Here is a 24,254-nt window from a genome sequence, read left to right on the forward strand (position 1 = left end):
GAAGTCAGAACCTTCATAAGAAAGGCATTCATTACAGCGCAATCTTATTATACTCAATGTATCTGATTTTGAGAACATAAAAAAAGCAAAAAGAATGCTAATTACTATTTAATTTGAACTATGTAACACAATTTGATTTTTAAAACTCATCAAAACCAGAAAACAAACCTGTTATGAACTGTTTTGGTTTAGGCATGTCTCCTTGCCCCTCTAGCTTTTCCCATCTCACAGCCTCTGGCTTTTTCATTTTAATTTCAATCTGGAGGAAAACACCAAATAAGATCCATTATTGAAGGTAAAACAGACACACAAAAATGCAATTTTCTTAAATCATCAAAGTGTCCTTGAGATAGTTTCCTTAAATTATACAAGGTTAAATCTGAAGAATTTTTAAACATTTGTTTTTACTTGAAAGCCCTTCAAAAACACACATTATAAACTAAAATTAAGAAGAGTTTTGAAATCCTCATGCATTTTCCTTCTAAAGCAGTGTTTTCAATGAGCAGTGACTTGGCAATGTCTGGAGACACTGTTGGTTGCCACAACTGGGGTGAGGATGAGCAGTGCTATTGATATCTGGTGAAGAGAGACTGGGGGTGCTACTAAACACCATATAGAAGATACCCGCCACAATAATAAGCCAGCCCAAGATGGCAATAGTGCCCATCAACATTTTCACAATCATTCATTCAATAATTCTTAAACACCCACTATAAATAACATAATAGTCTTAAGGGATGTGGGGGATTTTTTAAATATTCAAGACATGTCCCTGACCATTTATAAGTATGTGATACACTTGAAAGTTATTCAAGAAGCAAATAAATGTTCTAAAAGCTCAGGAGACATCACACCTAGATGTGAACAGGTAAGGTTTCCGGCTACCTGTGAAGAGCTGTGAGAGAAGGAAATCTGCTATGGTGGACAGGGCAGGTCTCCAGAAGCCAAGGGAACAGCCTAAAACTGGAGCTATGAGGTGTAAAAGGGCACACAGTGCGTCAAGGAGTAGGGAGAAGACTAATTTGCATCAAGTCCAGGATTTATGATAAAGCAGTGAAAAATACAGATGGGAAAAAATGGTGTAAGGCATACGAACAGTTTCTTTTGTGTGTGTGAGAGAGAGAGAGAGACACACAGAGAAGGACAGATACAAACAGACAGGAAGGGAGAAAGAAGAGAAGCATCAATACTTCATTGTGGCTCCATAGTCTCCTTAGTTCATTGATTGCTTTCTCATACATGCCTTGACCAGGGGGGTACAATAGAGCGAGTGACCCCTTGCTCAAGCCAATGACCCTGTGATCAAACTGGATAAGCCCACGCTCAAGCTGGCAACCTCAGGGTTTCAAACTTGGGTCCTCTGCGTCCCAGTCTGATCCTGTATCCACTGCGTCACCACCTGGTCAGGCCATATGAACAGTTTCTGAATGCTAAACTTATTAAACTAAAAGGTTAATAGCATTCTAAAAGCATCTTTTACTAATCAAGGCTTATCCCTAAAGTGTATGTATCCTTAACCCTAACATATCTACCATTTTTCCCCTTATTCAAGTAATGCCTTCATCTCCATTTATAGCCTAGCAAAACCCAGCATTTATAGTGATGGTAAACAGTAATAGTTATAATCCAAAAAGTTTAAGAATCAAATTAGAATTTTATGTTCTAACACTTTTTACTAAAAAAAGGATTATTACTTTTATAAATAGAAAAAACTCAAACACAGATTTAACAGAAGAAAAAGCCTATTCACACCTTAGTTATTTGACTCCTTTAGATCAGCTGAATCATTTAAAAATCAATTACTGGTAATCTTTCTACAAGCTCCATTTAGTGAGAGAATCTTTAAAGTTAGCATATTAAAATGCCTTACCAAAACACTTAACAGAGAAATATGCCTCAATACTTTAATCAGACATGAAGTGATGGTGTGGAAGGGGTGTGGTCTCTGAGTAATCATCTTTTTAGAAGCATTGAAATAAAAACATGAAACAAATGTCACTGAGAAAGGAGCAAAAAGTATAGTATTTTTAATTTAACACACATGTTGTTTAAAGTCTACATAAATAAAAACAAATATTTTATAAGAAATGTCTAGCCTGACCAGGTGGTGGTGCAGTGGATAGCACAAGCGTCGGACTGGGATGCAGAGGACCCAGGTTTGAAACCCCAAGATCACTGGCTTGAGCACAAGCTCATCTGGTTTGAGTGCGGGCTCACCAGCTTAAGCATAGGGTCTCCGACTTGAGCAAGGGACCATAGAAATGACTCTGAGACCATAGAAATGACCCCATGGTCGACAGCTTGAGCAAGGGGTCACTGGCTCAGCTGGAGCCCCCCTGGTCAAGGAACGTATGAGGAAGCAATCAATGAACAACTAAAGTACCACAACTATGAGATGATACTTTTCATCTCTCTCCCTTCCTGTCTCTCTCTTAAAAAAGAAAAAGTAATAAATGAAAAGGAACTGAAAAATCTTCAAAGTTCCAGTAGCTCAATTCAAACATTTACTGAGTGCCAATTCTGAGCCAGGTACTATGCTAGTGCATAAAGTCACAGTCTCTATTCTTCTTTGGAGAAATCAACCAAAAGAGACAGTTACCACAAACAAAAAATTCCAGTATACATCATCTATAGCAACAAACCTAAATATATAGTTGTGTGGAAGGCAATATGCCAATATTTCATCAGTAGTAAGACGGAGTGATTACTTTCTCAGCTCTATTGTATTTTTCGAAATTTTCTATGGATATGCATTTATTGCTTTACAGCCTGAATTCAAATATAAATAATCGTACCCCAGGTACAAAGTTCTTTACACATATCATCTCACTTAAAGGGATGTTAAAAGAACATCCCTATAAAAATTACCATCCAAATTTTAGTGATGAGGGAGCCAAGACGTAGAATAACTTGCTGAAAGTATCTTTTACTATTAGTTTTATTTATTTCCTCAGAAGTAAGGAGAGGTTGAGAACAAGAAAATAATCAGTTGTGTATTTGTTGAAGAGTCACAAATAGGTGCAACTTGTTGAATATATGGCCCTGAGCAAGTAACTAATTTCACTGAGCCTCAGTTTCTACTGTAAAACAGGATTAAAAGGACCTACTTACTTGATGTAGGGTTCTTATGAGGATTAAATGAGACCACTTACAGAAAGAAGATAGCACTGTGTCTGCCAAACAACTGAATGCTCCCTCGATCTCTTTATAATCATCATAACTAGCTAAAAAATCTGAGTAAATTATTTAACATCTCTGGGTTCAGTTTTCGTACCTGTAAATAGGTGATAAAGATACCTACACTATGCAATAATTGTAAGGATTGCATTGGATAATACACAGCAATCAAAATAGTTACCTACTAAAATTCTCCACAGGTCAAACAATATGGGACTACTAAATAAGCTATAGTTAATGTATATAATAAAATACTTTGCTATAGAATATTTAAGGGCATGAAAAATATCTTGTATCCCTATTTTAGTCGAAGTAATATTAATGTATGACAGTGTTTAAAAAGATAGCTACAGAGAGAATGTACAGTAAAATCCTTTTCATTTAAGAAATGTAAATATACATTAATAGCAAAGGTGGCAAGAATATACTCCAAGATCTACAATTTGTAAGTATCAGCAACTAATCAGTTATTTTTTTAAAAAAACCTTACTATTATCACCACCACTGTATCAAAAACACAGAACCACTATCTCCCAAGCCCCAACAACTGTGCGCTTAAACAAGCAGTGGCATCCGCAGCACTGCCAGCTCCATTCCACCATCACTGGGATTCCTCTATGAATATTAAGAAATTCACTCAAAACTTCTCAAATTTTTGTGGGTTAAGAAGGGAAAAGGGAGTTATTTGTCTCTAATTAAAGACACATTTTCATTTCCCATGGTTACAGTTAAAATCCTTCATATTTTATATTGATGCAATATGGAAAAATTACTGACTAAAATTGGAATAGAACATTTCCACAAGGGCAAACTTACTCCAAAAGATTTTGAGATTCTAATTTTTTATTTAGAGGGAATGAGTATTCATCTTTATAACAAATATTTCACAGCATAGCTGTAGCTGAAGTTATAATCCTGTGAATGTGACCAGAAAATATTGTCATGAAACTAATAGGACAGAAGAACATTGCATTTTCTTAATAAAGAAAATGAATTAATAGGTAGATATGAAAGCTAGCCTTCAGCAAAAGGTAGAAATAACTATGAGAGACACTGGAAATATGAATTCTGACTTGAAAAAACATTAAATATTACACCGTAAAATATTTAGTTAAGAAGTACTATTTCATTAATTTAAGGGTCCTAGCTCTTCTCATTTTCATTGCAAATTACATTAATTTTACACTTGAATTAATAACACTTAACCAATGGTTATACATGAATATGCAACATCCGTTCAACCTCGAAGGTAAGAAAGAAAAACAGCTTTCTGAAAAGCAAAAAGAAATAACCCTTTTAATCCACTGATGTTATAAAATCTTTAATTTTAAGCAAATTCTTTTAAGCAAAATGCATTCTTTTCTCAATTCACATAAAGGATTTAAGACATTTGAACACACATTAAAAGCAAATTACTTCACTACTTTTCCTTCTTAGTGTCATCACTAAATTATTCCCAGTAACTGAAAGATTTTTCCAATATTTTAACACTATCTCCCTCTGCTGTATGAAAAAGGATTCAAACTTTTATTTCCCCTAAGATATAATTAAGTATGACAGGCCCTTGAATAACATCATTTCATTATAAAGTTGATGAGATGCCATAGAAACTTATTTATATCACGGTATCAATCAGCCTATGGTAAAACTGGTTTCATCAGGCATTGTTTCGCTTAATGCAGGGGTCCCCAAACTACGGCCTGCGGCCCCCTGAGGCCATTTATCAGGTCCCCTCCGCTGCACTTCTTGAAGGGGCACCTTTCTCATTGGTGGTCAGTGAGAGGAGCATAGTTCCCATTGAAATACTGGTCAGTTTGTTGATTTAAATTTACTTGTTCTTAATTTTAAATATTGTATTTGTTCCCATTTTGTTTTTTTTAATTTAAAATAAGATATGTGCAGTGTGCATAGGGATTTGTTCACAGTTAGTTGTTTTTTTTTTGTATTTTTCTGAAGCTGGAAACGGGGAGAGACAGCCAGACAGACTCCCGCATGCACCCAACCAGGATCCACCCGGCACGCCCACCAGGGGGCGATGCTCTGCCCCTCCGGGGCGTCGCTCTGTTGCGACCAGAGCCACTCCAGCGCCTGGGGCAGAGGCCAAGGAGCCATCCCCAGCGCCCGGGCCATCTTTGCTCCAATGGAGCCTCGGCTGCGGGAGGGGAAGAGAGAGACAGAGAGGAAGGAGAGGGGGAGGGGTGGAGAAGCAGATGGGCGCTTCTCCTGTGTGCCCTGGCCGGGAATCGAACCCGGGACTTCCGCACGCCAGGCCAACGCTCTACCACTGAGCCAACCGGCCAGGGCCAGATTTGTTCACAGTTTTTTTTATAGTCCGTGTCCCTCACGGTCTGAGGGACAGTGAACTGGCCCCCTGTGTAAAAAGTTTGGGGACCCCTGGCTTAATGTCACAGAACCTATCGATGACTTTTAAGTGAGAACTTACTGTACAGTTCTTTCAATTTGTTTCCCATAAAATACAGCTTACCAATTGGTAGGCAGAGTAATACTATATATTACTTTGGCCTGACCAGGTAGTGGTGCAGTGGATAGAGCATCGGACTGGGACATGGAGGACCCAGGTTTGAAACCCTGAGGTCGCCAGCTTGAGCGCAGGATCATCTGGTTTGAGCAAGGCTCACCAGCTTGAGCCCAAAGTTGCTGGCTTGAGCAAGGGGTTACTCCATCTGCTATAGCCCCCAGGTCAAGACACATATGAAAGAGCAATCAATGAACTAAGGTGCCACAGCGAAGAATTGATACTTCTAGTCTCTCTCCCTTCCTTTCTGACTGTCCCTATCTGTCCCTCTCTTTGTCTCTCTCTGTCTCTGTCACACATACCAAAAAACCCCAACAACTATATATTACTTTGGATTATTTAAAAAAAATAATCATCCCTCAGAATACATTCTTAAAATCTTTATTTCTTTAATCCAAAACTTAGAAAAAAACCTAGCAAAGAAGCAGTAGCTTTACAGTAGTAAAAGCATTTCTTCTGGGCCAGACTGAACAATTTAGTAACCATGTGAGCTTGGGGAAAGCATTTGAAGTCCATGAACCTCAGTTTCTTTTCATATATGAAAGAATTAAAATACTCTGCCAACTTCACAGGGTAACATCAGAATCCAACTTAAATTCCTCCCTGAACAATTAGTGAGCACCCACTATAAACAATACACAGGGCTTGGGTTGCCAAATTTAGCAAATGGACCACATTTACACTAAAAAAAACTATTCTATGTTTATCAAGTTAACTGGGTGCCTGGCACTTTATCTGGCAACACTACCTGGAGCACAAACAAAGACACAAGTATGACATGCTTCTTAACCTCAAATGACTTAGTGCTACAGAGATAAAATGTATACGTAAACAAATTAGTACACAAGAAAAAAAAAGTAGTTACATAGCATTTAAAGAAAGGAAAAAGGGCCTGGCCGGTTGGCTCAGCGGTAGAGCGTCGGCCTGGTGTGCGGGGGGACCCAGGTTCGATTACCGGCCAGGGCACATAGGAGAAGCGCCCATTTGCTTCTCCACCTCCACCCCCTCCTTCCTCTCTGTATCTCTCTTCCCCTCCCGCAGCCGAGGCTCCATTGGAGCAGGGATGGCCCTGGTGCTGGGGATGGCTCCTTGGCCTCTGCCCCAGGTGCTAGAGTGGCTCTGGTCGCAGCAGAGCGACGCCCCAGAGGGGCAGAGCAGAGGGGCAGAGCATCGCCCCTGGTGGGCGTGCCGGGTGGATCCCGGTCGGGCGCACGCAGGAGTCTGTCTGACTGTCTCTCCCCGTTTCCAGCTTCAGGAAAAAAAAAAAAAAGAAAAAGAAAGAAAGGAAAAAGAAGAAAAAAAAAAAAGATAAATTGGGAAGAGAGTAAGGGGATTGATTGAAGAGTGGTTTAAATAAACCAGTAGTGACAAGATTCAAAAGAGAAAAAAAATTAAAAGATGACACTGCTTGGTTACATCCTCGACTCTAGCACACAAACCAGTGTATTTACCACACACTAGTGGTTTTTTTAAATTTTAGTTGACATACAATATTCTATTAGTACAAAATAGTGATTAAACATTTATGTAACGTATCAAGTGATCTCCCTGGTAAGTCCAGTACCCATCTGACACCATACATAATTATTATATACTGCTCACAAAAATTAGGAAATACATATTTCAAAATTATTATGAAGCAGTAAAAAAAAGAAGCGGCCCTGGCCGGTTGGCTCAGCAGTAGAGTATCGTGCGTGGCCAAGCGTGTGGAAGTCCCAGGTTCAATTCCCAGTCAGGGCACACAAGAGAAGCACCCATCTGCTTCTCCACCCTTCCCCCTCCCCTTTCTCTCTCTCTCTCTCTTCCCCTTCCGCAGCCAAGGCTCCATTGGAGCAAAGTTGGCCTGGGCACTGAGGATGGCTCCATGGTCTCCACCTCAGGCGCTAGGATGCAACGGAGCAATGACCCAGATGGGCAGAGTATTGCCCTCTAGTGGGCATGCCTGGTGGATCCTGGTTGGGTGTATGTGGGAGTCTCTTTGCCTCCCCACTTCTCACTTCAGAAAAATACAAAACAAAAAGCATTTGACTTTTTTTTATTAAACAAGAACATCAGAAAAGAAAACAAGTCAAAGAAAGTTGTTTGATTAGGCAAATGAGATGTAAACCCCACTTTTATTTCATTGGAGAAAATGCACTGTACAAAAGGCTGAAAGTACTGGAGTATCTGCACGTTCCCTGATCCCCTAAATTCTACGAGCAGTGTATTACTGACTATATTCCCTATGCTGTTCCTTACATTCCTATAACTATTTTTTGTAACTGGCAATTTGTACCTAATTCCTTTCACCATTTCCACTCATCCCCCCCCCCCCCCCACAACCACCAATCTGTTCTGTGTCTACCACACGTACTATTCTTCCTAAGTACATGGGGTGGCTGGCTTGGCAACACAAATTTTATGTAATTTATCATATATTCATACAGTTGTTTTACATTTGTTACTTCAAAAAGATATGCATTGACAATCTCATGACAGAAATATGTACAAAAATACCAAACTCATAATTTTCTGACCTGTCTCCCTCCCAATTCTAGCTCTAGTTTTTTGCTTGATTACTTTACCCAATATTCTTCTATTAAACACTTTCTACACCATGTGGACAGGGCCAGAAAAACTAAAATCTTGGTAAGATTTCATCCCTTTTCTCACTTTCTACAGTCCAAGCAACTGTTTCCTCTTCCTGCCTGTTAATTACACAGCTTTGTACTTTGTCATCTTTAAATAAACAAGTAGGGAGATCATTTTAACTGGATGCAAAAAACTGCTTCCATACTCTGCACTTCCTCTTTCAACCCTCTGCAGATGTCCTCTTCTTTCTGCAGGTCCAGTTACCACTCTTCATGACTCAGGCAGACCCTGGCTCTACTCTATGATAGGAAAGTCACATGTTCTTTGAACTCAGACTCAGTATCTAACACAATATATTGCAGGACGTGTATAAAGAAGGTGTAGTAATGAAAAAAATCTATAATATCATTCATTTTCATTAACTTATATACCTTCATACAATTTTACAGATAAAGAAACAAGAGTGCATTTGGTCCATAGCCCTCATTTTTATAGATGAAAATTTAGTTCTCTCATCATTTTGACTAGTTTAACTTTACAGGGCAAAGAACCAGTGAGACTTTTTTTTTATATATATATTTTTTTGCATTTTTCTGAAGCTGGAAACAGGGAGAGACAGTCAGACAGACTCCCGCATGCGCCCGACCGGGATCCACCCGGCACGCCCACCATGGGGCGATGCTCTGCCCATCCTGGGCGTCACCATGTTGCGACCAGAGCCACTCTAGCGCCTGAGGCAGAGGCCACAGAGCCATCCCCAGCGCCCGGGCCATCTTTGCTCCAATGGAGCCTTGGCTGCAGGAGGGGAAGAGAGAGACAGAGAGGAAGGCGCGGCGGAGGGGTGGAGAAGCAAATGGGCGCTTCTCCTGTGTGCCCTGGCCGGGAATCGAACCCGGGTCCTCCGCACGCTAGGCCGACGCTCTACCGCTGAGCCAACCGGCCAGGGCCTGAGACTTTTTTGATGTTCCATTCATTATTTTTTTCTACTAAAATTTACTAAAATCTACATTTTTTGATTGATACTTAAAAACTTAAAATACCTTCTGAATTTTAATACTGCATATTTTACTTTTTAAAAATATAAAGAAATCTGGCCCTGGCCGGTTGGCTCAGCGGTAGAGCGTCGGCCTGGCGTGTGGGGGACCCGGGTTCGATTCCCGGCCAGGGCACATAGGAGAAGCGCCCATTTGCTTCTCCATCCCCCCCCTCCTTCCTCTCTGTCTCTCTCTTCCCCTCCCGCAGCCAAGGCTCCATTGGAGCAAGGATGGCCCGGGCGCTGGGGATGGCTCCTTGGCCTCTGCCCCAGGCGCTAGAGTGGCTCTGGTCGCGGCAGAGCGACGCCCCAGAGGGGCAGAGCATCGCCCCCTGGTGGGCAGAGCGTCGCCCCTGGTGGGCGTGCCGGGTGGATCCCGGTCGGGCACATGCGGGAGTCTGTCTGGCTGTCTCTCCCCGTTTCCAGCTTCAGAAAAATACAAAAAATAAAATAAAATAAAATAAAAAAATAAAGAAATCTAAGAATATACTAAAACTATAATTTAAACTGTTCACTAATCCCTCACAAAGTAACCTAAAATTCAGCTTAACATAAAGAGCAGATACATCTTTAAATAGTTTGTATTTTCAACTGCATAAGGTGGTTGGATGAGAAGTTTTTATATATCAAAATAGACCAGACTGACAAGTTCAAGAGAAGAGACGCTGGTATCAAATCTGAAACAGAGCTTGCCTATATCTTTTCTGAAAACGTCTTTACTGAGTAGTAGTATATCTATCTTAGTAAGTATACAAACACCACTGAAGTTAAGTAGATTTTACACTCTACTGTCCTAGAATTTTAGGAGGGGAAAACTGTTACTCAAAAACTGTTATTTACTTGCCCCTTTTAAAGATACATAGATGAAAGGATCTACAAGCTTATAACCACATAGGTGATTAGTTGACCAATATATCTATATTTTGAAAATATTACTACTACTACTGACAACCTTTTTCAATTGTCTTACCTTTGTTGAAAGTATTTTATATGTGCTCTGTTCTGGTATAATAGGATGAAGAAGTCTCAATTTTAAATTGTAATCCTCTCCAGAAGGAAGTTTCACCAAAGCAGACAACTAATGAACACAAAATTAGCAGGAAATTTTACAAATTTATAAAATAAAGATTAAAATACTTAAACTAAATACAATTACAAAACTTCAGTACTGCTGCAGACCATTCTGAACACTTTATATGATTATCATATTAAAGAAACTCAAAATAATCCTTTATTTAAATCTGGTTATCCTCCACAGATTCTCCTATTCACAATTAAATAGCAAGGGATGTTTAAAAACACATACTTAATATTTAAATCTCAAGGAAACACACGCCTGACCAAGCAGTGGTGCAGTGGCTAGAGTGTCAACCTGAAATACCAAGGACCCAGGTTCAAAACCCCAAGGTCGCTGGCTTGAGTGCAGGCTCATCAGCTTGATCATGTGGCAGCCGGCTAGAGCATGAGATCATAGACATGACCCCATGGGTGCTGGCTTGAGTCCAAAGGTCACTGGCTTGAAGCCCAAGGTTGCTGGCTTGAAGCCTAAGTTCACTGGCTTTAGCAAGAAGGCCCTGGCTCTGCTGAAGCCTCCCGGTCAAGGCACATATTGAGAAAGCAATCACTGAACTACTAAAGTGCTGCAACAACGAATTGACGCTTCTCTTCTCTCCCCCTCCCTGATTGTCCATCTGTCTGTCCTCCTCTCTAGCTTAAAAAAGTAAAAAAAAAAAAAACAAACAAGTTAAGAGAGCAAAATGATACAATATTAGAAGTATTCATATGAAAAAAAGTATTCATATGTAAAACATCTACTTCTATCACTAATTCTTAAATATCTATCATAAAGAATTATCATTTAGAACTAATGATATAATTTAGTTATCATTTAGTTCTACTAAATGCTAAGAAACCAAGATATTATGTCACATTTACGTAATATCGTTAATAAATTCTAAGATGTATAAATCCCACAACAAATAAGTATACCACACAGATGTAAACAAATCACATCTAAATTTCTTTTATATTTGTCAACCAAGTTCTGCTCTGAATAAAAAAATCTAAATAAAATAATAATGCACATCTAGCTATAACAACCTACAGCATAAATACTCTTAATCTCAAAACCTAAAATGATTCACCTGACCTGTGGCGGCACAGTGGGATAAAGCGTCAACCTCGAATGCTGAGGTCACCAGTTTGAAACCCCTGGCTTGCCTGGTCAGGGCACATATGAGAGTTGATGCTTCCTGCTCCTCCCCCCTTCTCTCTTTCTCTCTCACTCTCTCTGTCTCTCTCCTCTCTACAATGAATTTTTTTAAAAGTCTAAAAAAAAAAAATTTACAATGATTCAAACTGAAAAGCAATGCTTTAGATTTCCATCAGCATTTTCCAAATTATCTCAAGAAGAAATGACATATCTGATAAACTGCTAAAGATGACCCTGCAATATTCTATATTGGCAAATAAAAGCATTTAATCTAAACACAAAAAAATTGTTCAAAGATTAATGACCTCTTTTTCTGAAAATTCCACATTTACATCATTCTTCTGAATATTCTTAATCATAAGTGTAATGATTACTTGAGATTCTGTTTGATACCAGTCATACCTATAAAAAAAGAAAAGAGAGTCTTAAAATAGAAATTATGATTTTCTTACAAATTGTTGCTTATGTTTTGTCAAGATAAAAACTATAATTTGATAAACAACAAGAGCTCCACCTTGAGGAACAAAATAGCACAGCAGCTGTTGATTCACAGATAGTTTTGTAACTACTATAATTTCCTTTGCTTTGTACTGATGGAAGAGAACAGGAAGGTAGATGAGGCCCCAAACTTTCCATTGGATTTAAATATTTAAATGATTTTCAGCGTTCTCACTTATACCTTTCATTCTGGTGTGTGCTTAAGCTAATGATAAAGAAATTTATTCTAAATGGCTTAGTTATTACATACCATTAATATTTTCACACCCTTATTTAAATCTAATACTAAAAAAACCCCACTTCTATTCCTATTTTACAGGTGAACAAATGTAAGCTCAAGGAGGGTGAAGCAGCCAGCCAGTCAGTGGCAGGTGTTACACTGAACCCAGGTCAGCCTGACTCTACACTCTAAGATCTCTTATCAGTGTTTTCCAACCCTACTATACTTGGGTACCAGTGAAAATAGGACAATTATTTTGAGGACTGCTAAGGCATAAGCAAATTGACTAAAATCACTGTGTCCATAATCCTAACACAACATCAGGGTGGTTAACTCTTTTGTGGACTCGCATGAAATTTCTGGCAGACCAGTCTGTGGGATGGTTGTTGAAAAACACTATTTAAATGAAGCTAGGAGCAAACAGACCAGAGGACAAGGAGGTGAAGCAAATGAACTAAAATTAAAATAATTTAAAGTTTAAATCATCCTGCCAGGCACAACATTAAATACAGTATCTTCCTTCAATCTCAAGGTATGTGGAAACACTAGTGTGCCTAGAGAGTGTGTATCTTTGCTGCTGAAAAGCTCTAAAAATAAAAGAATTCTCACTTTCAAATTTAACTAGATTATAAACTCCATGAGGGCCAAGCTACTTATCTGTCATGCCACTATTACTTTGCTAGGACTAAGCACAGTACTTGGTACACTGTATATTTATTAAATCAATGTTGGACTATTTTTTGTTCCAAAAACCATAATTATTTGACATTTATGTTTCCCAACCGTTGCTGCTGCCACCGAGCAAGTCAAAGTTCCTTGTATGCCTGGTACTTAGAGAGTTATCCTTTGTCTCCCCAGAAAGACATGAGTAAATTATTTTAACATTTCCAAACCATTTTAGGTGATTAAAATGCACCTTGAGGGTCCTGGCTGGTTGGCTCAGTGGTCGAGTATTGGCCTGGCGTGCAGGAGTCCCGGGTTTGATTTCCGGCCAGGGCACACAGGAGAAGCGCCCATCTGCTTCTCCACCCCTCCCCCTCTCCTTCCTCTCTGTCTCTCTCTTCCCCTCCCGCAGCCAAGGCTCCATTGGAGCAAAGATGGCCCGGGTGCTGAGGATGGCTCTGTGGCCTCTGCCTCAGGCACTAGAATGGCTCTGGTTGCGGCAGAGCGCCGCCCCAGATGGGCAGAGCATTGCCCGCTCGTGGGCATGCCAGGTGGATCCCGGTCGGGTGCATGCGGGAGTTTGACTGCCTCCCTGTTTCCAACTTCAGAAAAATACAAAAAAAAAAAAAAAATGCACCTTGATTAAAGAAATAAACTTTAAGAGTCCCACAGTTTCCCTCTGAAATTCAGTGAGGATGCAAAGCTACCAATCAATGCCTTATGTTTCTGCTATAGTCCTAAGAATACAAGTTGTACACATGAACAATGATTTAAAGTAAAATACTTTATAAATGCTTATTCGTTATTGTCAGTGCTGCCCTCAGCAAGTTATTTTCAACTCATAAAAAGTTTACTACAAGTATAAAAGGCAGGAAAGTTACAATTCTATCACGCCTACTACTAACTTTATTTACCTATAATTTAATTGGAAAAGGCTCTTAATATATGGAAAGGTGACATAATCCACAACCAGGTGAAACAAGTGTAAAGAATTTAACTTTAATATAAATATAATTATACTAATATTAATCAGTAAACAGCCTTAGCTGTGACATGATTTTTTTTAAGAAACAAAGTCACAGAGTAAGGACCTGCTTACTATTAAACAAAACAGTTTCTGTCCCGTCCCCCCACCCCATTTCAGGCACATTTATCATGCATTGTTTTATGAAAAAGAAACTTACTTGATATTTGACTGATGAGTCCTCTGGGATACAGACTGATTTTGGCAAGTTGAAAGAAAAAGATTTTTACAAGTTAGCTCGGCCACCTTATATCAAAATGTAAGTATTGGGCCCTGGCCGGTTGGCTCAGCAGTAGAGCATCGGCCCAACATGTGCAAGTCCCAGGTTCAATTCCCAGTCAGGGCACACAGGCGAAGCACCCATCTGCTTCTCCACCTTCCCCCTCTCCTTCCTCTCTGTCTCTCTCTTCCCCTCCTGCAGCCAGGGCTCCATTGGAGCAAAGTTGGCCCAGGTGCTGATGGCTCTATGGCCTCTGCCTCAGGTGCTAGAATGGCTCCACCACAACAGAGCAACGCCACAAATGGGCAGAGCATCCCCCCTCGGGGGCATGCTGGGTGGATCCTGGTCAGGCGCATGCGGGAGTCTGACTGCCTCCCTGCTTCTAACCAGAAAAATACAAAAAAAAGTATGTATTATTAATTTATCCAATGTTATAGTTACTTTGATATGGAATAACTACATAAAACTTCCTTCAAAGACAGCGCATGCTGTCCATGATTGTTAAATAATACTAGGCTTCACAAACAAATTAGAATATTCAGCATTTTATAATTTGTAAGTTTTAATTTCAAAAAACATTTTTCTTTTAAAATTAAAAAAGCGTAAAAAACCAAAACTTTCTAAAGGCATGTTTGAAAAAGGTTACATATAAAATGTCTCCAGAATTGAGTAACTCTCTAAACTGAAAATAATAATATTCAAAAACCATTTCTTAGAATACAGTATAACCTTCAAGCTTACCAATGGCAACAAACACTGCTCCAGAACATATAAAGCAACATTTACATGGTACCTTCCTGATGACATCTTACTCCATTAATGACCTCTGCAACAAATATTCTACACTGTCCATCAAGAAACAAAGTGGCCCGACCAGGCAGTGGCGCAGTGGATAGAGCGTCGGACTGGGATGCCGAGGACCCAGGTTCGAGACCCCGAGGTCGCCAGCTTGAATGTGGGCTCATCTAGTTTGAACATAAGCTCACCAGCTTGGACCCAAGGTCGCTTAGCTCAAGCAAGGGGTTACTCGGTCTGCTGAAGGCCCATGGTCAAGGCACATATGAGAAAGCAACCAATGAACATCTAAGGTGTCGCAACGAAAAACTAATGATTGATGCTTCTCATCTCTCCATTCCTGTCTGTCTGTCCCTGTCTATCCCTCTCTCTGTCTCTGAAAAAAACAAACAAACAAAAAAAAACTGAAGTGAATTGTGTGTGACCAATCCACACTTTCCTAAACTACATGTGTGCCATGTGTAGTTTAAGACTATGTAAATCTGCCCCTGGCCAGTGGTTCAGTGGATAGAGCATCAGCCTGGTGTACGAACATCCAGGTTTGACTACCGGTCAGGGCAATAGGAGAAGCAACCATCTGCTTCTCTCCTCTCCTCCCCACCCCTTCTCTCCCTCTTCCTCTCCCACGGCCAGTGCCTTGATTGGTTTGAGCGTAGCCCCGGGTGCTGGCTCCATTGGCACACAACAGCCTCAGTGACTAAAAATAGCCCGGTGCTCAAGCACTGGCCCCAGATGGGGTTGCCAGGGGTATCTCGGTCTGTAACATGTGGAAGTCTGCCTTATTATCTCCCCTCCTTTCAACCCCCCCCCAAAAAAAAGGACTGTAAATCTAAAACACTTGCCCTGGGTTAAAGGTGGCCTCTAAGTGTCCCTAAATAAGAAGGGAAGAGGTAAGAGTTTGAAGGAAGAAACTAAAACCACTTGAAAGAGCTGAATCTAACTCAGATTTTACTCGCTGGTTTTAGCTATTGAGAAATGTTTAAATCTAGAAGATATCAAGTAGATACTAACTAGAATAGGTTGTTCCAGTTCCTATCTGTAACAAGATAAAAGCAGATAACATAACCTGTGACTAAACAGTTGTTTGTGTTACTAGACAGTCTTTGTTATTCAAATATCATTGTGTTGATTTCAGGCCTAGTCCTAATCCCAAATATTATTAAGACCTAGACAAAAATACTAACAGGTGAAGGAAGCCACTTTTAAACACCTCCTTTAATCCATTCCCTACTCACCGCCCCTAGAAATACGAATAAGCCTGGAGCTATAGGAAGAGCCAGATAGGGCTCACTTTTGGTGATGTTCAAAACCCTAGTCAGCCTGACCTGTGTTGGTGCAGTGGATAAAGTGTTGACCTAGAATGCTGAGGTTGCCAGTTCAAAAACCTGGGCTTGCCCGGTCAAGGCACATATGGGAGTTGAAGCTTCCTGCTCCCCCCCTCTGTCCCCCCTCTAAAATGAATAAATAAAAATAATTTTTAAAAAAAGAATGTATTTTTAAAAAAAACCCTAGTCACTGTATATGCACATTACTAACCCGATCCTCACAACCTGCCTAAAGAAGATTAGTTCTATCAGGCCCAGTATACACATAAAGAAAGCTCAGAGAATAAATGACTTTCTCAATGTCACAAGACAGAGATGTAAATATTCTATAGAGATGAAAAAAAAAAGACTCGCCTGATCAGATAGTGGCACAGTGGACAGAGCATTGGACTAGGACGCAGAGGACACAGGTTCAAAACCCTGAGGTCACTGGCATGAGCACAGGCTCATCTGGCTTGAGCACAGGTTCACCAGCTTGAGTAAGGGGTCGCTGGCTTGAGCCAAAGGTCACTGGCTTGAGCAAGGGGTCACTCACTCTGCTGTAGTCCCCCAGTTAAAGCACATATGAGAAAGCAATCAATGAACAACTAAGGTGCTACAACAAATAACTGATGCTTCTCATCTCTCTCCCTTCCTGTCTGCCTGTCCCTATCTGTCCCTCTGTCTCTGTCACACACACAAAAAAAGACTCAAACAGGTTAAGTAATCATCCATGAAGTAAGTTAGGACTATATGACTATCTCCTAACTCCTTGTCATTTTATTTCTTGACTAAATATGTAGATCAGCGGTAGTCAACCTTTTTATACCTACCACCCACTTTTGTATCTGTTAGTAGTAAAATTTTCTAACTGCCCACCAGTTCCACAGTATATGGTGATTTATAAAGTAGGGAAGTAACTTTACTTTATAAAATTTATAAAGCAGAGTTACAGCAAGTTAAAGCATATAATAATAATTACCTACCAAGTACTTTATGTGGGATTTTTGCTAAGTTTGGCAGAATAAATCTTTATAAAACAACTTACTATAGTTAAATCTATCTTTTTATTTATACTTTGGTTGCTCCACTACCACCCACCATGAAAGCTAGAATGCCCACTAGTGGGCGGTAGGGACCAGGTTGACTACCACTGATGTAGATGATCACTGCTAAAAACCATTAGCCATAATTTATGTGTGTTATATATAAACATAAGTCAGTTGAAACAAAATAACCAATTTTCCTCAACTCCACCATAATTTTTTGAAGTAAAAATAAATCATTTTAATATACACATTTTTCACTTAATTCAACACTGAAAGATGTGTGCATTCCCACTTAGTTTGACCTGCTTTAAAATTTTTTTTATTTATTCATTTTTAGAGAGGAGAGAGAGACAGAGAGAGAGAAGGGGGGAGGAGCTGGAAGCATCAACTCCCATATGTGCCTTGACCAGGCAAGCCCAGGGCTTTGAACCGGTAACCTCAGCGTTTCCAGGTTGATGCTTTAACCGCTGCGCCACCACAGGTCAGGCTGACCTGCTTTATACTTATTATTTTTAACATGCAGCAACCTTCTACAAGTTAGTTCAGCTGAACCATTTATTCTTAAAGAATAAAATAAACCTTGTCCTCAAAGAGTTTTATTAACTTTAACATTTTCAAAGAGGCCTGTGAGGCTTCTCAGCATGGTGGTTTTTCACCGAAATTTCCTATATGGAAGGTGGCAAAACAGACTAGGATCTTCTCAAGTCCCCTGGTTGCTTGTATTCGTAACACAGCAGGGTTGAGTAAGTAGTAGGAACTGAATAATCAGTTGATCTCCAAACATAGCTGGGTGAGACAACTCCATTTTGAGACAGCAAACTTAATCACAAAAAAATTCCTAATACTGTGATTTGTTCCAGGAGTATTTTGATATCTAAGAAGGGAAACATTAATTTTTTTTACAGGGACAGAGAGAGAGACAGAGAGAGAATCAGAGAGAGGGATAGATAGGGAAAGACAGGAATGGAGAGATGAGAAGCATCAATCATCAGTTTTTCGTTGTGACACCTTAGTTGTTCATTGATTGCTTTCTCATATGTGCCTTGACTGTGGCCTTCAGCAGACCGAGTAACTCCTTGCTCAAGCCAGCAACCTTGGGTCCAAGCTGATGAGCTTTTGCTCAAACCAGATGAGCCTGCGCTCAAGCTGGCAACCTTGGGGTCTTGAACCTGGGTCCTCTGCATCCCAGTCCAATGCTCTATCCACTGCACCACCGCCTGGTCAGGCCACCATACTCTTCTTTACGTCACTGCAGTTTTCTCCTCCAGCCATAATTTAACAGTGAGGCAATTTATTGTACCTGGTACTTAATAGAGAGCATGAAGATATCTAATTTCATAAACAGAGTTGGTGACAGCCTTCTCATTTTCTGCCAAATAATTCAGCCTACACTTTTAACCCTGGTGGCTGCAAATCTTCTTGAACAACATCAGCCTGATTTCTAGCTTGTTCCTTCTGGTATTCCTCCAACCGCATTAGGGCCAGAAGTAGATGGGGTAGAAGGTAGCACAAATCAGGGAGATGAAGCCACCAGAAATAAGTGCAGTCGGTAGGTTCCTGGACATGGCACCCACGGGAACTGCCCTGATCTGTTCATAACCCTGAAGCTTCGGAATCCCAACAGCATTGTCGGGTCTGACACCGCTTGGAAGTGGTGGAGCCATTCTCCTCCACCATAATTTTTAGTAACCAAAAAAACTTGAAAGTGTTCATGTCCAAACAACAACATAAAACTAAGACAGAAATAAATATTTCCAAATTGTAATCTTTGTGTTTTAGCATACCACATAGTAAGCCCTGAAGTACTTCCAAGGCAGCAATTACTGAATCTAAATGTTATGTGAAAACAAATAATCATCCTGACTAAAATATACTAAATCGCCAGACCAGGCGGTGGTGCAGTGGATAAAGCGTTGAACTGGGATGCAGAGGACCCAGGTTCAAAACTCCAAAGTTGTCAGCTTGAGTGTGGGCTCATCTGGTTCGAGCAAAGCTCATCAGCTTAAGCTCAAAGTTGCTGGCTTGCACAAGGGGTCACTCACTCTGCTGTGGCCCCCCCCCGTGCAAGGCACATATGAGAAAGCAATCAATGAACAACTAAGGTGCAGCAACGAAGAATTGATGCTTCTCATCTCTCTCCCTTCCTGTCTGCCTGTCCCTATTTGTCCCTCTTTCTGTCAGAAATAAATAAAATATATCAAATCAACTTGAACTACACTAAATACATTAAGAGAGCCTAATAATTCTCATGATTATAAACTTCTACTTATTTCACCAAATAATGTTTTGTCAGTTACTAAAATAACAAGTATTCAAATAGTATTGCTTAGTATTGAACTGAAAGATCACTCTGAGTCCTGTCTCAAATATGCACGGTAATAAAATAATTAAGTAAAACACAAAGAATAAAAATTTTGGACTTACCACCTTGGACTGTGACTCTATTAAAAAAAACATAAAAAGGAAAGATCTTCAGGTAACAATACTTTTATAGGCAAAGTTGCATACATGATTTCCATGGCATACACACACTGATTAAACGTTTAAACTAATTCTCCATACATTCCAAATAAAGAAAATGGTTTAATTTTGCATACTGGCGCCACTCTAGAGCTGTTACCAGTGATATCATTGCAAAACAAATTCATCCAAATCTCCCTCTCAACATAACAAACTAGAGATGAAAATCAGAATATATTCAGAATTTCCTATTTAAGGGAACATGCACTAATTACAAGTTATAAAGTTAACAAAAAACTTGTTTAAATAAAAAATGTCCAATATTTACTTCATTTTAAATGGAAAGACAATGGAAAATTTATATGCTTACCATTCTGAGCTTCCTGACACCTTTTAATCCAGACAATAAAATCAGGTTTTGCACCTAGAAAGAGCAAACTGACTATAAAATCACTCATCTGCACAATCTAACATATTTATTCAACAAATACTTATTGAATATCAACTATGTTCCAGCACTCTAGACACTGAGGATTCAGCAGTGAATTAAACAGACAAAAATACCTACCCTAGCCTGACCTGTGGTGGCGCAGTGGATAAAGCGTCAACCTAGAAACGCTGAGGTTGCCGGTTCAAAACCCTGGGCTTGCCTGGTCAAGGCACATATAGGAGTTGATGCTTTCTGCTCCTCCCCCCTTCTCTCTCTTTCTCTCTCTCCCCTCTATAATGAATAAATAAAATCTTTATAAAAAAAATACCTACCCTAACAAAGTTTATAGCAACCTTCATGTTATAGCTATAAATATACCAACAGGCTTAATATTTAGTTGCTCATCCTTAAGAATTTTAATATAATAAACAATTAATTTTGACTAGTCGACCTTACTGGTTCCCAGTTATAGATAATCTACATTTCCCCTCACCCATCTCCTCTTAAAGGAGCTTCCACTCTCACACTACAAAATCAGACCTGAAGGAGGTTCCCAAAATTCCATCAGTTAGCATGGGGTGGAGGCCTAGTAACCCACAGTTGGGCAGAGGTCCACAAGCCTCTCCTAACCCCAGTGCGCTCTCCGATGCAGCTTCCTGTCTACTGCCTACCTATCCTGTCACTTCAGCAGAAGTGGTTCTACTCTTTTTTTTTTTTTTTAATTTTTTTTTTTAGATTTTTTTATTTATTCATTATAGAGAGGAGGGAGAGAGAGAGAGAAGGGGGGAGGAGCAGGAAGCATCAACTCCCATATGCGCCTTGACCAGGCAAGCCCAAGGTTTCGAACCGGCAACCTCAGTGTTTCCAGGTTGACGCTTTATCCACTGCGCCACCACAGGTCAGGCAGTGGTTCTACTTCTTACCAAGTCTTTCCTACCAACACCAAGAAGCATCTTTATACTTTGTGGAGTCTTGTCATAATTCCAAGTTCCATGGCAGCCAAGAACTATATATAGTTGGTGAATTATGCATTTACAAATAGCAATGTGAACATGTACATAAGCAAATTATTCATTTCTGAAGGTTCAGAACAATGACAATATCTAAACAGTTACAAGATCTAATAAAATCTAATGTTAAGAAAAATTAAAAGTACTCTTAAAAAGTTTACTAATTCAAGCTAATTGTAGGCAAGATAGTTCTGAAAAATCAGAATCAATTAAAATTTCTTAAAATAAAATTTTCTAAAAATTTCTAATTTCTATAATTCAATAATTTGTAAGTGAAATCCAACTATATAGGCCTTAACACACACACCCACACACACACTCTCATCCGTTCTAGTGGAGAACAATTATATCAAAACTCTAATTTAAATAATTATTCAAATTAATCAGTAAATAAGCCAAGCTTCCTACCATTCAAAGGGTTTTGAAAAAAAGTAATATTGTGAGTCATAAATTTTTTTGCCCCTCTGATAATAACAAAAGCCTAACAGTTCAACATAAATTTTTCCTGGAATTAAATTAAATGACTAATTAGTTTTTAAATTGAATATCCTCAACAGCAATTTTACCAAAGAGCAAACACCCTCTTCTGAGGCCACCTCTGAAATAATTCTAAGATAAAGTTAACAAAATAACAGTAAGATTTACTCAGAGGAGGAATTTAGGCAGACAACTTCCTATTACTCTAAAGAGATAAGACTTAGGGCTTAAGAATCTAAAAGATGGAAGGACATGTCTCTTCAGGGTTTTCAAACACACATCCAAGACACTAGATAACTGAATTCTTCAGAATTTGCTGACAGTGCAAGTATGCTGGCTTGCTAATTGAATAGCCATATTATTCACATACCACACTTGTGATAACCTAATTTAAGAATAACTCCTATTGCCTAGATCTCTTTCCTAATTTGTAGGTTCTGTTTGCAAAGTTGGGCCTAATGCCCTTTCTCAAGTAGGTGTACAAAAGCAAATATTCAAAGCAGAACAGAGTATTTTTTAAAAATATAATCATATAGTACTTTAGAGCAGTGTTTCTCAATCTCAGCACTACAGTGAGTCCCCGAGTTACAAACGTACAACTACTCGTAAGTACAACTTGTAATTATGAATGGAGCGCTGTAAGGGCTAATGGTAACCAACTGCAGTCAGACATCAGTGGAAATGATATAGTTACTCAATGTTCATGGCAAAGAACTACCCAATGAAGACCTTATGGAACTAGAGTAGCAGATGATAGCCTTTAGGGAAGAAAACAGGGACCTAGAAGCTCCAGAACCAAAAAACCTTTTCTACAAAAGGGTTAGCTGATGCTTTCATCTCACTGAAGCAGGAATAACAATTTTAGAGGAGCAAGATCCTGAAACAGAGAAATTCACTCAAGTTTACTATATAGTTACCAAAGATGCAAGATGCTACTGGGCCATTTATGAGGGGGGGGGGAAAGCTCTGTACAAACCTCCCTTGATGCATACCTCAAGAAACTGACTCCAACAGCCAAATCAAACCCTAACACCAGTCCCATCTTCTTTAACAAGTCTATCATCTTCTGCATCATCCAACATTGTTTAAGGTTGTATTTGAAAACGTTTAAATATTTATATGCACAGAAAAGTAAAAATAAATACTATGTTAGGACAAACATCTGTCTAAGTTGCATTTAGTAAGTAAATGTTCTCACATACAAATTCAACTAAAGAACAAACCTACAGAACCTATCTCCTTTGTAACCCGGGGACCATGTGTACTAATAATTTGAACAAGATAACTTCTTCTTTTTGTAGGGGACTGTTCACTGCAGGGTATTTAGCAGTATCCCTGGGTTTCTACTCACTATATGTCACTAGCCCATTTCCCATCCACCAGTCATGATAATCAAAAATCTCTTCAGACATTGCCAAATGTCTCCTAGGGAACAAAATCCAAATCAGAGAGTTAGGAAGCACTGCTCTGGAGAATTGTGATAAAAATAAAATGATAGTACACAATTAAGACTATGTAGTCTACAATCATCTATGAGATTATTTACAACCACTGTCTTTTAGTCTTTTGCAGGTATTTTCATTTTTGGCTCTTATTATTTCTATTACATGCACAGATATACACATAGCTGTGATAATTTTCATATACAGGCATCCCTTGCTTTTCAAAAACACAGTATACAACCTTGCTTTGCAAAAAAACCTGTATCACTACATTTTCACTAACCAAAAGAAAATCGAAATAGGATTTTAGCTTTCACACACAGAGTGAATAGCATTCAGTGACTGTTTTGCATGAGCCATTACAGAAGCAGTGTGAACCCCAAGCAGCAAGATGGGCCCCACCAAGCTTCTTCCCCAGGACCTACAATCACCATCTCAGCAGCAACCTGCCATGGCTTCCAACTCTGTCTGTAAACATCTGTGTTTCATCTCCACTTATATGTATATCTGTTAGCAAGATGTATACAAAGGTATTAGAAAACCCTGAGAGAGCTTATAAGGGTGTTTACGTACTTAGCATAAAACTGGACTTAACTAAGGATTTTCGTTGTGATGAACAACAAAGACATTCTGAGTATGATGAACCTGCTGCATAGATCATTTGTAATATTTACACTCAGAGAGAAACTTGAGAACTGCCAAAATGACTATTGGTTTTGCTAATAACAGGTGGTCTCTTTTAGCTGGCACCCAATAATAGATAAAATGAAAAATCTATTGCTTGAGTGGGTTGACGGGTGTACAAAGCATGGTTTTCTGTTATATTATACTCTAAGAGAAATAAGTTTTTTTAATAAATGAAACCACACAGTACAAAGATTATTTCTACTTTATATAGGCAGTGTATTTATCATATTATTCCTACTTTTACTATCTGACTGTTATTTTAGGTATTATGTATTTTGGTGTGATTTGGTAGGTTATTTTTTGGATCTGAGACCCAGAATTTTTTGCATATATACCAATGGTAATTACTTCTTCCCTTTACATCACTTGGCTTATGAAAGGCTTCATGGGAGTGCTCTACTTTCAGATGACAGGGAGAACTTGTATTTATCTCAAAAAGATGACAT

General features: G+C 39.3%; 1 protein-coding gene and 1 pseudogene across 1 annotated transcript in view; both read right to left on the minus strand.

Moving 5' to 3' along the window:
• The window catches only part of SUGT1 (SGT1 homolog, MIS12 kinetochore complex assembly cochaperone), a 52,216-nt gene that overhangs the window by 13,755 nt on the left and 14,207 nt on the right, over positions 1-24,254 (minus strand). The window contains exons 6-11 of the mRNA XM_066237019.1: positions 20,133-20,186; positions 19,727-19,743; positions 14,095-14,129; positions 11,835-11,931; positions 10,288-10,395; positions 169-259 (exon numbers count right to left, since the gene is read on the minus strand). Of these exons, the coding sequence (XP_066093116.1) occupies positions 169-259; positions 10,288-10,395; positions 11,835-11,931; positions 14,095-14,129; positions 19,727-19,743; positions 20,133-20,186 (402 nt within the window). The remainder of the gene's footprint in view (positions 1-168; positions 260-10,287; positions 10,396-11,834; positions 11,932-14,094; positions 14,130-19,726; positions 19,744-20,132; positions 20,187-24,254) is intronic.
• Positions 18,665-18,867, minus strand: LOC136309024 (small integral membrane protein 20-like; annotated as a pseudogene).

This window comes from Saccopteryx bilineata, chromosome 6, assembly GCF_036850765.1.
Source record: "Saccopteryx bilineata isolate mSacBil1 chromosome 6, mSacBil1_pri_phased_curated, whole genome shotgun sequence".
In the NCBI taxonomy this organism is placed as follows: domain Eukaryota; kingdom Metazoa; phylum Chordata; class Mammalia; order Chiroptera; family Emballonuridae; genus Saccopteryx; species Saccopteryx bilineata.